At 43.6% G+C, this 13,373-nt stretch overlaps 1 protein-coding gene across 14 annotated transcripts in view; it reads left to right on the top strand.

Moving 5' to 3' along the window:
- Window positions 1-461: 461 nt before the first annotated feature.
- scn1lab (sodium channel, voltage-gated, type I like, alpha b) overlaps window positions 462-13,373 on the top strand; it is a 28,811-nt gene continuing 15,899 nt past the window's right edge. For 2 of the 14 annotated variants that reach the window (XM_062414812.1, XM_062414802.1), the window contains exons 1-12: window positions 471-737; window positions 2,191-2,309; window positions 2,612-2,701; window positions 4,314-4,442; window positions 5,042-5,133; window positions 7,545-7,796; window positions 8,670-8,733; window positions 9,850-9,991; window positions 10,353-10,564; window positions 11,284-11,308; window positions 12,010-12,288; window positions 12,895-13,236. In XM_062414812.1, coding sequence (XP_062270796.1) covers window positions 471-737; window positions 2,191-2,309; window positions 2,612-2,701; window positions 4,314-4,442; window positions 5,042-5,133; window positions 7,545-7,796; window positions 8,670-8,733; window positions 9,850-9,991; window positions 10,353-10,564; window positions 11,284-11,308; window positions 12,010-12,288; window positions 12,895-13,236 — 2,013 coding nt within the window. Of the gene's footprint in view, window positions 738-2,190; window positions 2,310-2,611; window positions 2,702-4,313; window positions 4,443-5,041; window positions 5,134-5,434; window positions 5,527-7,544; window positions 7,797-8,669; window positions 8,734-9,849; window positions 9,992-10,352; window positions 10,588-11,283; window positions 11,309-12,006; window positions 12,289-12,894; window positions 13,237-13,373 lie in introns of all 14 variants that reach the window. The other 12 variants (XM_062414816.1, XM_062414811.1, XM_062414814.1 and 9 more) reach the window with 12 other exon arrangements.

The following is a 13,373-nucleotide window of genomic DNA, read 5'->3' as shown; positions in this document are numbered from 1 at the left end:
CTCACCTTTACTGTTTCTGTCTCAACCGAAACTTCTCTCTGTTTAACTCCTTCAAATAACAGGTGACAGATTATTTTTTTCAGATTAGGAATAACAGGCACAACTCACCAGGCATTTACTATTTGGGGAAATGAGTTACATAGCACTGACTAGAATGTCATGAGAGGCAACAGCTGGGCGTAGATGAAGCCAGGATTGTTATAAAGCATGTCTGAAAAGGTCTCTAAAGGGAGAACGCAATCTAAAAGACACACTTCTTTATTCTTATATATATGTCACATCTTGTTTTTCCAGGAGGTCATACTTACCGCTTGATCTTAGAAGATGAGTTGCCCTCTAAAGGTGACTACTTTCAGAATCTGACCCCGACTCTTGACCCCTTTCCCCCCCTGACTCTCTCTCTTCTTCTCTCTGCAGCTCCCTGCCCCAGCTGAGCCCCTCTCTGCCCTCTGAAGGAGCAGGATGACAAGATGGCACAGCTGCTTGTACCGCCCGGACCTGACAGCTTCCGCCCCTTCGTCCCGGAGTCGCTGGCCGCCATCGAGAGGCGCATCGCCGAGGAGGAGGCCCGGAGACCGCGGGCGGAGCGCCGCAGCGACAGCGACGACGACAACGGGCCCAAGCCCAACAGCGATCTCGAGGCGGGGAAATCTCTGCCGTTCATCTATGGGGACACCCCTCCCCACCTGGTGTCCACTCCTCTGGAGGACCTTGACACCTTCTACAGCAATCAGAAGGTCTGTACATGAAAGGCAAACATCACAGTTAATGCAGATGGATACCTGTAACTCATGGCTTTAAAATAGATGAATAATAACTGTGTTTAAAGCATCATTACGTACACTGATTTAGCCTTCAATTATGGTATGACTCAGCATTGAATTCTAATGCATTGCAGGTCTTTACTTTTCTAGTCCGAGCTTTTTACCCCTTAAAAGCTCAAAGTTAATTGCCGGATGCTCTCAACAAACTATTTTAAGGAAACACACGGCAGATGTAGCAATTTCCTCCCACGTAAGACAAACTTCTGCTGAAGAGAGATACAAACACAATACATAAATGTCTTTCAGTGAGCGGATCGGTTTTTATTAAAGGGCAGACTAATCAACGTTCCTTTTAAAATGCTATTCATGTGTTCAGACATCTTTCTATTGGATGTTTTGACTAGCTTCACTGCGGGTTATTTCAGTCTCACAGCTTAGAAACCGAGGATCAAAGTGAAATTTGAACATTTTAAAACTGTAATGATTGATGCTGGAAAGTGACCAAGTAACTTTTAATAAGCATAATTAGCAGGTACGTTTACTTCACCTGAATATTTCTTTTTAATGCTTCTTTATGCAGTTCTGCACTTATACTTAAAGGTATAGTTCAACATTTTGGAAAATAAGCTTCTTCTTTTTTTTATGGAAAGAGGTTGATACCACTCTCATGTCTGTATGCTAAATTTGAAGCTGGCCTGTAGCTGGACAGCTTAGCTTAGCATAATGACTGAGAACAGAGGGAGACAGGCTACAGCTAGCTCTATCCAGTAACATGTTCTCGTTTAATTTGCAGAAAAGAAGATAAGATAAAAATGAGAAATTGTGATTTCACACGGCGTTCTGTTCTTGGTGAGCTAACGTTAGCTTTTGTTAGCTTTGGACTGAGCCAGGCTAGCTGTTTTCCCCTGTTTGTGGTCTTTCTTCTAAGCTAAGCTAATTACTCACTGGCTCTGGCTTTATATTTAGCATACAGACTCTATAAACCATGAGAGTGGTATCATTCTCCTCCCCTAACTCTCAGCAAGAAAGTGAATAATGAATCCCAAAATATCAAATATAGTTGCTTAGGAATACTAACAACTATTCACTTGCAACAGAATATTTTGACATTGTTCCATTGCTACTTTTACTTAACTCAAACAAATTGGCAACATAAGTGTTTGGTATTGCTGCAACATAATTGTGTTCAGCCAAGTCAGAGAATTTTAAGTGAGGGCCAGCAGAGGTGCTAAGTGCTGATCTGAGCTGCTGTGCCAGTTGAACTGTAGTGCCAACATGTCCTCCTGCCTGAGGTAGACTCATCCAGCTTCACACATGCACATGAACTGTTGTTACTGTTCTGAATCTACATACTATATATAAATGAATATTGTCCAACTGTAATGTCTTGCACATGAAATATTCTGTTGTGTTCTCTCTCTTTCAGACCTTCATAGTATTGAATCGCGGGAAGACAATCTTCCGTTTCAATGCCACTCCTGCCTTGTACATCCTAAGCCCTTTCAACCCTCTAAGGAGGGTAGCTATTAGAGTTTTAGTACACTCATATCCTTTCACAGTTTGCTATGGATGCAGCTTGAGTTGGATTATAGGGTTTATCAGACAAAAGAGGGATTTGAACGTGATGATGATGCATACTCAATGTCATGATTGGCTTTAACATACATCAGGCTTTGTAGCAGCTGAGCCAGTGAAAAGAAACAGTTTTTTGTCTCATAGCAATGATGGATGAAGGAATTTGAGTTGTTTTACTGTGATGTTTGGTTGTATCTACAGCTTATTAGAATAGAGGGTTAAATAATGAAAACCACAAATGTTCCATTGTGTTCCTTGACTTCTATCTGTACGATGTTCAGCATGTTGATCATGTTCACCATCCTGACCAACTGTGCTTTCATGACCCTCAGTAATCCCCCGGAATGGGCCAAGAATGTAGAGTAAGTTCTCCAGTTGTCCACTCTGTGTTCTCTCTATCTGCAAACATGACAATTATTGATTATTGATTATGGATACACAGACATACAGTACATGTTGATAAATGGTTTGAACCTGATTGTGTCAAAAATCCCCCTCAAATCACCCAGAAATCATATAAAAGAAGAGAACAGTTACACAAAATATCGTGGAAACTGTAGTCACTAAACTCAGGATATTGTTTAAGATTTTTACTGGTGTCTTTTCACCAGCAAAGAGAACACACACACACACACACACACACACACACACACACACACACATCAAAGTATCAAAGTTTGATTGTCCCATCTGGGCTTCGTTATGACGTCAGTAAGCAGAACTTGCTTCAACGTCCTCTTTTTAGCAGCGTGATGAGATTAAGACGAGGTGATAGCAGCAGCCTGTAGTGGATCAAAACACCACTCTACCACTGGAAGAGTCAAAATACAGCCAAGCAGCATCCGCCTGCTGTCTGAAAGAACCATGAATATAAGCCATCATCATTATTATGGCTGCGTCCGAAATCACTCCCTTATTCATGTATTCACTAAATAGCTCACTCAATAGTTTCTTCATCATCAGCCTTAGACACATGCATTTCAAGCTGCTCTCATGGCAGCTTGAAATGCATGTGTCTGACATTTTTTCACGCCGGGAAGTGATAGATCTCACCGGACAGAAATGATTATATAATATACAGAAGAGAACAGCGACGTACTGGGGTGCAAATAGCATACATTGATATTTGCACCAAGACAGGTGCAAATAGAACACTTTGCTATATATACCAGGGTACAAATAGCATCCACTTCTAATTGTACTGGGGTGCAAATAGCCTTTGCTATATATATATATATGTATATATGTTCCGTAGTGTAATATTTGAGGATATATTTACACACTCAGCATTCAAACACTCAAATAAAATGTTGGAAGGTAAATGTAAAGCACTATATAGTAAATAGGGAGTGATTTTGGACACAAACAATGTGTCATCTTGTCTCCTCATCATTGTTTTAACCTCCTTGAAAAACTGACACACTCCTCTACTCTTTGTGTTTTTTTCGACAAAAACAGTATAGTACCACTGACACACCAATGCATGGTATTTCTAGTAGTAGTCAATTAAAAATAAGAACATGTGGCATGCAATGAATATGTCGCAGTTAAAACCAAGCAAAAACAATAGGAGAAAAAACTAAGGGTTCAAAGGGTTAAAAGCAAGAGAAAATAACCATAGGTCTGATTATGTAGGTCTAAAATACTGCCAGTAGCAGACATGGCCAAATACTCTGTTATCTGCTAAATTTAATTTAAGCCTCATATGAGTCCTCGTCCCCCCAATAAAAATGGGTGCGGCGAAGCAACCCGAGCCACACAGATTCACTGTTTATCAAAGAGGATCAGTGCACACTGCAGCAATTTATACAACTAACATAATAATACTGACTAATGAGATTTGAGGATGCAGAGATACAGGTACTGTAAAGAATCATGTACTGCACAGCATACAGTGACTCATGTCATTATTCTCTCTGTGTGTGTGTGTGTCTTTTTCCCTCCCGCCTCTTCTCATCTCCTCTCGTTTCACAGGTACACATTCACAGGGATTTACACCTTCGAGTCCCTGATAAAGATCCTGGCCAGGGGCTTCTGCGTGGGGAAGTTCACTTTCCTCAGAGACCCATGGAACTGGCTGGATTTCAGTGTTATCCTCATGGCGTAAGTATTATGACAAGCACTGTTAGGATGAGAGTAACATGATCTGGCAACAGAATCAGAGGCCCAGTGCTTTTAATGCTAATCAGCCCAGCAGCATATTAAGCCCCCCCGACGAACGTGAGCAAAAAAGAAGAGATAGAAAAAAGGAGGAGGACAGGAGCAACTGAAACTTATGTGTACATTTGAGAAAGCCACAAATGTCAACTGTACTCTGTTGTCATGGATGCGAGCCCCCCAAAGCACGGAGCATCTTGTCCCACATTTGTCCCACGCTTCAATGACTTCAGCTACTTGTCTTGAAACTACAAAATAAAGCCTTCAGCATTAGGTTACACACTGTTTTTGGGGTTTTTTTGTGTAGTATTTTGTGTCTGTTGATGTGAAGGATTACTCACTGGGTCATGTAATACAATAAGACTGTAATCTTGTTTAGTCCAAGAGATTCCTGTAAATCACAAAGCTTTTTAGAGAGAAGGGTTTTTATTCCTCAGATGTGTGTTTTTGTGCACGTTGTAATGGGTTTTTTCTTCCTGTGATGATGATGATGATGATGCTGATGATGCTGCTGCTGTGTAGTAACTGTGCATTTGATCCTGCAGGTATATAACAGAGTTTGTAAACCTAGGCAATGTTTCAGCTCTGCGAACGTTCAGAGTATTGCGAGCTTTGAAAACTATCTCGGTAATCCCAGGTAAGGCCGCCGGCGCCTGCTGCCAGCACTCCTGCCATTTGTCCTCTTGTGCGTGACCGTTTGCCGTTCCCTCCTCTCCCCTTCCTCCTCCTCTTCCTCCTCCTCCCTTCCCTTCCCCTTCCCACGACCCACCTTTTGTCTTTGTCACGCCATGTGTGTGGGTGTTTGATACGTGTGCGTGCGTATGTGTGCGTGTATCTCCCACACCTTCCCCCCCCCCGAAATGCCCCCTCTACCCAACTCCTCCTACCCTCCTTCCCTCCCTCCCTTCCTCCTCCCTTCCTCCTCCCTTCCCTTACAGATATGTCACAGAGTTTGTGGACCTGGGCAATGTCTCAGCACTGCGAACCTTCAGGGTTCTGCGAGCCCTGAAAACTATATCAGTCATCCCAGGTGAGAGAGCCATCAAGGCCCCCCGTAGGGTTAATGAAATGCTAACGGCTAACTGGCGTTTCGCTAACATCAAAGCACACCCCACACGCCCCCCCTCCTTTCAGCTCATCTCACTTGTAGCTAAGCCTGACGACGCCCGACGCCGTCCCTCATGCTGCCTTCGTCCCAAGGCCAATAAAAGCTGGAATCTGGCTCCAATCTGCACAGATTGACAGGATTCTGAGCTTTTAGACACATCCTTTAAGGCAGAATTCTTTTTTTGGTTAAAATCTATTCTTGCCTTGGGAGCCTTACGAGTAGATTTTGCGCACCATTCCTTTTTTTCCTTTCTGCATGAGACATTGCAAAAGCCGATTTTCTGGTGGCAAGCACTTGTGTGTGTAGGGTTTCCTCCTTACCTCGTTCTCCTGTGCATGTCCCTTTCAATGTTGTGTACTCTTTGGAGGAATGGTGTGTGTGTGTGGTGGTTGGGTAACAGCATTCTAAACAACATTATTCATGACACATACTAACATGTGTAAACCATCTCAGGAACATTGTCATTGGCTTTGTGTATAAAGAGGATCATCTGAATCCAACACATATATGATTTATTCCAGCTGTCATTACTACACATAGAGATTACACATTTTGGGCTCTGTTTTTGTGGCAATGCAAAGTCTGGGACAAGCAGTTCTAACACATGTTGGAATTTTCCTGAACTTGAAATGCACTTAGCTCTTCAGTCACGTCACTATTTATATGCAGAGAACAGTGCACATGGTGGAAAAGTGGGAGGAGAGGTGCAATATGATTGAGAGTGGTGCTTTGGTGACAACTAGGTATTTAAATGTTGAGGATAGACATGAGAAGACCAGGTTGCATCTGACTCTGGTAAAGGACTAGTTAGATATTCTGGGGAAGTATTCTTATTTGGGTTGTTGCCAAGAGTTTGATTAGATCAAGCATGTCCAAACTATTCCATAAAGGGCTGTGTGCCTGCAGGTTTTTGTTCCAACCAATCAAGAGCACACAATTGGACCAATCATCTGTCTAAGGACTGAGATCAGCTGATTAAATGAGTGAAGCTTGATGTGCTCCTGTTTGGTTGGAATGAAAACCTGCAGCTACATGAACCTTTATGGAATAGTTTGGACATCCCTGGATTAGAAGATCAATAGTATGTATGCTTGATAGCCAATAGGTGATCAGCTTATCTTAACATATAGAATGGAAACAGCCTGGCTCTGTCCAAAGGTCTTTCTACTTAAAGCCAAGCTAATGACCTGCTGGCTTTAGCTTCATATTTACCATTTAGACACCATTCTCATCTAACCTGCGGCAAGAAAGCAAATAAGCATATTTCCCAGAATATTGAAGTATTCTTTTAATAAGTTCCATCAACAAGCACAAACTAGTTATGTGACAAAAACCATGACAACTACACAATTGTAACATCGCCTGCCAGACAACTACATTATTTTCTGACTCTGCTCTGTTCGGCGCCCCCACAGCTGGATGAGAACAGTACGAGACCATTATTGTGACTGGCTGAGACGCCCACAATACTGGTTAATCACCACAATCACCCTCCAATTTATATTCCACTTCACTCAGCCCTCTTTTGCGCTTAATGTGCCATGTCTATATGGATCAAGAACAGCATGTGTGCTTGGATCTGTCCTCAGTGACTTTGTGCACATGACACAGTGCTTTACAGTTGCACTAAAAAAAGAGCTCAATAACCAGAAGACAACACAGGTTTATGTCATATACAAGTAATGTACATGGATATGAATATTGAAATACATACACATGATTAGCAGTGATCTGTGAGTGTGGTTCCTGTATGACAGCCAAGGGTTCATACAGGAACTTCCACTGCAGATCCCTCTGGCTGCTCACTACTGTAAGCTCTTATTAGCAGCTTCTTCTCCACACAAGCTTGTGGCTGTAATTAGCAGGCAGTAATCATTCTGCGATGTCCTCTCCACCCTCCCCCGCCTCCCCCCCAACCTTCCCTCGCCTTCCCCGTTCAGGCTTGAAGACCATCGTCGGCGCCCTGATCCAGTCGGTGAAGAAGCTGTCGGACGTGATGATCCTCACCGTGTTCTGCCTCAGCGTGTTCGCCCTCATCGGCCTGCAGCTCTTCATGGGCAACCTGAGGCAGAAGTGCGTGCGCGTGCCGCTCAACGTCAGCGCGAGCCTCAACGACTCGGCGCTTTTCAACAGCAGCCTGCAGCAGAACGACACGGAGATCTTCAACTGGACGGAGTACATCAGCGACGAGAGTAAGCAGAGGAAAGAGGCGTGAGAGCGCTGTTACATGTCTGCCAGGCACACACACACACACGGGGTTAACCGGGGTCAAGTCAGTGTCCGGCCCAGACGGCCTGAGTCAGATACTGGCTACTTCATATGCAGAGTTGGGTCAGGGTGGTGTGGTAGTGAGAGAAGCGGGAGGGGAGAGGAGGAGAGGAGGGGGGCTGATGCCATGATAGAGAGTGACAGCAATGGCTGGGAGCAGGATGGGCGCTCTCTCTAACAAGGGCTGGTGGGAGAACGCAGCAAATGTGGCGGATAATCGCCACAACAATAAAACCCCTCCACTTGCACCCCCTCCCTCGCTACCCTTCATCATTCTCCCGTCGCCCATCTGTGTGGCATGAGCAGCCCTGAAGTGCTAGAGGAGGAGGAGGGTGAGTCACTGACCGGCAGCAGGATATGGAGAAGACGCGCACCAGCTTACATGACAAAGCGATGCCGGGAGAGAGCGAGAGAGAAGGAGACATGAGATAGAGCTGATTAAAATTGCATAGATGTGGCACAGCCCTGCATTTTAATCACAGCGACCACTCTGATGTGATTGTGATTTTTTGACAGTTAAGCGGTGAACGAGGACACCAGACTATAAATTTGAAAAGGGATGACTAATGCAGTTGGGTGTTAAAACAACAAATCACCACTTTTCTCTACCCTCCCCTCCCCTCCCCTCCATCCACTGTACTGTACAAGCACACACATCAACTGAAGAGAAACCCACTTGTTCTTTAGTTCCTTCCATCAATCTTTAATGTTTCATATTCACTGCTGCTCCTCTGTGAGATGGGTTCAACTGACCGTCCCTCTGTCTCCTCCCTCCCTCCCTCCTCTCTCTCCTCTAGATAATTACTATTCCCTCCCTGGCCGTAGGGATGCTCTGCTCTGTGGGAATGGCAGCGGCGCCGGGTAAGACTTGACATGTTTTATTTATACGGCCAATTAGATACACCACAAAGCTCAGCACACACAATTAGTGTCGACGCTCCAGCACCGCGCTGAAGCATCACGGGAATCTAAAACTGCTGGTTAACTATGGCTGCGTTTCAAGTTGTGTGTTTAGGCAAACATTTGGAAACCTTTTTTCTTTTGAGGGAATCTGTTGATTAAAGGACAGTTTCACTTTTTGTCCCCCCCTAAAACAACAGTCACATACTTTAATTATAATTTCCTGTTTCCATGCCTTTGATTGGACAGCACTACTTATGTATTTCTTATGTTTTAATGATGTAACCTCCATTCATATCAAAGTAGCTGTTACCAAAACATTAGGAGAAGCTTTTTTAGTAACTAGTTCAACTCATTCACCATCAGCAGATAGAACTGTTGGTGTTAACATGATGTTTGGAGAAGTGGGGGTTGACAAGTGTTGATATTCAGTCCTAGCAGCAGCAGTAGGCCTGTGACATCATCGACCTAATTGATGCACATGAGTGATCAGCTGCACACCTGGTATCTATTAACCGCCTCCACCTGCTCCTGATGATGGAACTGAGGTCAAACTGAGGCTTGAAACTGACACAGTGCAGCTCTTTTCATACATGTTTTAAATAATGACAGGTATCAAAGCTGAAATGAATAAAATGAGCACTGGTTAAAAAAAACTGGTGAAGACATATAGTGAAGTCATTTTAAGGTTATTTTAATGTTAGAAGTCATTCATGTTAAGAGCAGCAAGGCCAAAAAATGTTGCTCAGTATAAAAAGTGTATGAATGAATGAATGCATGAATAAATGCCTTTATTGTCATTGCATGTACATATACAACTAAATGTGCTGTCTCATATAAGAAAGCTGTTTGCATTCACTCTGCTCAACACACATACACATACATAAAATATAATAAGTGTTAAATAAGGTAAAAGGTAAGGTAAAGGTATATCTGACATAATGTCTAGATTAAAGGAATAGTTTCCTTTTTTGCAAATACACTTTCTTGTTTAGAGTTACAAGAGAAAATAGACACCAGTCATGTGTCTGCATTCTAAAAACACTTTGTATTGTTATCCGATTTGTGTCCTAACAGTCTTTGTCCGGAGGGCTTCGTATGTCTCAAAACGGGCCGTAACCCAGACTACGGTTACACCAGCTTCGACACCTTCGGCTGGGCCTTCCTCTCTCTGTTCCGACTAATGACCCAGGACTATTGGGAAAACCTCTACCAGCAGGTTGGCAGACTTTTCAATTGTATACAAACGTCTGTCTGGAAAGGTCGTTGACAATGAGTCACGTCTTATAATATGAGATACGCTCTATTTCAGCATTCAAACAAAGCTTTACATTTTATAACAAAGACTCGCTTTCAATAAGAAAATGTCAAATACACACAGTTAGGTAGGAGTTTTGTTCAGAAGGGTGTGTCATTCTGTTTTTTTTTTTGTTGTTGTCGTTTTACTGCAGCAACTTGACATTTGCATTTGGATGAGCTCAACTGAAAAGAAAAGTTAAAATTGGTGGATTCTGTCTTATATTTCTAATAAAAACACATCCTTCTTCTTCTCCTCTGCGGTGTGTCCTGGATCCCATCAGACACTGCGCGCGGCAGGGAAACCCTACATGGTCTTCTTCGTGCTGGTCATCTTCCTGGGCTCCTTCTACCTGGTCAACCTGATCTTGGCCGTGGTGGCAATGGCTTACGAGGAGCAGAACCAGGCGACCATCGAGGAGGCTCAGCAGAAGGAGGAGGAGTTCCAGGCCATGCTGGAGCAGCTGAAGAGACAGCAGGAGGAGGCACAGGCAGGATATTTATCTTTCCTCTTAGTCTGTTGAGATTCATGTTAGAATTTAGATACAAAGATTTAAAAGTGATTTGTGTGTTGAGCACATAAAATAGTGTATATTTCATGACACAGAGGCTTGGAGATTCTCTTTGTGTGTAACTGGGGGAGACACTGTTGATTCTTCGGCTTAGTCTCAATCCAGCTGCCAAAAGCAGCGTTGCCCCGGGCGACAGAGGGATTCGCTGTCCTAGATGACTGACACCACTCTGCTTTCCCTCAGGAGTCAGGAGTCCTTGATCAACCTACAGAGAGGGAAACATTAGCAGATGGAGACGAGAGCAAATGAAATGCTGGATAATGGAAAATAACACTCGCTGTAGATTTGGCTTTTAATTTGAAAGGGAGAGCCATACTTTGTGTGTTTCTGGCTGCCAAACAGTTATTTGGAAGCTCGTGACGACAAAGCCAGACAGTCTATATCTGTCCTGCTAAATTTAGGTAATGTAGACAGACTGACGTGGAGGCAGGTGTAGGAAAATATGTAGAATAAGAAATAGATTAAGATGTGAGAAAATAACCATTACAAGGCATTGAACACGGTGATGATATACAGTATGTGTGTATAAATAGGATTCAAGGCTTTCTGTGTATCATAATGAACAATACCACAACATCTCATCTACATTAATGGAAAGTGAAGATTCTTTATCTTCTGTGTTGCTGCCTGTTTCCTTTCAGACCTCCACCTCCACCTCTGCTCACTCAGTAGCTATTCTGCCTGTCTTATCAGGCTCATGCACATCCAGATTGTTGTTGTTGATTGGGCTGTAGTTGCCATGACAGACCAACTGATGATTTTCTGTTTGTTTGCCCTCTTAAATCCTCTAGTGTGTCGAGTGTATGTTTTGTGGAACAGCACAGGAGCATTTCTTTCCATTAGAATAAATATGTTGATGTATACTTTAAGCAAAAAAAAGAAGCAATTTTACTCACTCAGATTCCAAACCTGTCTACTCTAAAGCATCTTATGAAGAGAAAACACAACACATTTGTAATATGTAACGGTGTGTCTGTTTACACACATGGTAGTAATTCATTTTGGCTTCCTTGAGGGAAGATGTAAGAGATCCTGAGCCTCTGATGTTGTCTTTTCCACACAGTGATTCCATTGATGTTACTCAGTGTGTAAGAGTAGTAATGTTCCACTTTTTGTATAAAACGGAAAAAAACACCAGCTTATCTCTTACTCGAGTAGGTTTATAAATGCAAGAATTCAGACGTGTTTTGATTTGCATGAAAACATTCAGCGTCCATTTTTAGAAGGTGTCTGAGGCTTATTTGTCTCTGCACGCTGCTGCGGCTGCTCTCAGCTGCCAGCCTCTCTCCTCCGCTCCAGTCGGCGAGAGCCTTTGAGACAGGCACCGGGTCGCCATGACAACTGTGTTTGCGCTCTGATTGGCCAGCAGGTTGCCGCGGCAGCAGCCACGGAGAGCGGAGAGTACAACGGGAGAGGGGGCCCCACCTCGGAGTCGTCCTCAGGGACGTCTAAGCTCAGCTCAAAAAGTGCCAAGGAGCGGCGCAACAGGCGGAAGAAGAGGAAGCAGAGGGAGGAGGAGGAAGAGAGGGGGGTCTGTGACAAGTTTCACAAGTCTGAGTCTGAGGACAGCATCAAGAGATCCAGCTTCCGCTTCTCCATTGATGCCAACCGGCTCTCTTATGAGAAGAGATGCTCCTCACCCAACCAGGTAAATGCAACTCACAAAGTGATCTACTGTAAACTGAAATATAAAGTTAGACTGATATCATTAACCAAATTTCATCATTCTGGTTTTATAATAAAAGCAGCAGACAACAAATATATAAAACCAGCAATAAACTAGTACAGGATGAATTAGTTACATTTCCATAAGTTTATCATTTTTTGAAAATAAACTCATTCACTTTCTGTCTTGCTGAGTGTAAGATGAGAAGATCAGGACCACTCTAACACCTTTCAAGATAAAGGTAGAGCCAGAAGCAGGTTAGCATAGCTTTACACAAAAAGTGAAACAGCCTGGCTCAACTTGAGGTGTGTATTTACCAAAATGTCAAATTATTCCTTTAAAAAAACCCAATAAAAAAAAAATAAAAAATCAAGCCAGATTCCATAGCAAATGATTAAATAATTAATGATGTTAAATATTGGTGCAAAGTCCCTATTGGTGATCAGTTGAGCCGTCATGTAGATGTTACATCATTGACAATTGTGTCTTTTGGTAGCATTTTCGTCACTTGTTCCAACTTTCCATCATCCCATTCCCACCCTCTAACCCCATTTTCCCTTTCTCTTTTTCTCTCTCTCTCTCTATCAGTCTCTCCTCAGCATACGCGGATCCCTCTTCTCACCGAGGAGGAACAGCCGCGCCAGCCTGTTCAGCTTCCGCGGCCGGGCACGCGATATGGGCTCGGAAAACGACTTTGCGGACGACGAGCACAGCACCTTCGAGGAGAGCGACAGCCGCCGGGGCTCCCTGTTCTTACCGCGCCGGCTCGAGCGCCGCAGCAGCGCCGTCAGCCAGACCAGTCTAGGGGCCCCACGGATCGTTCTGCCCGCCAACGGCAAGATGCACTGTGCCGTAGACTGCAACGGCGTGGTGTCGCTGGTCGCTGGAACTTCTGTAACAACCTCCCATGTAGGTCTACTGCTGCCTGAGGTGACTTCACTGTTTCCTGCATTATTTTACCATTGACCCCCTTCAAGTTTTTCATTTTATTCCCACGTCCTTGTTCTGATGTTGTTAATACACAAAAAGCCCATTATTAATCAGTTTGGAGAAATTGACATTTTCCA

Source organism: Scomber scombrus, chromosome 24 (assembly GCF_963691925.1).
Source record: "Scomber scombrus chromosome 24, fScoSco1.1, whole genome shotgun sequence".
Taxonomy (NCBI): domain Eukaryota; kingdom Metazoa; phylum Chordata; class Actinopteri; order Scombriformes; family Scombridae; genus Scomber; species Scomber scombrus.
This window is presented reverse-complemented; position numbering and strand designations above follow the sequence as displayed.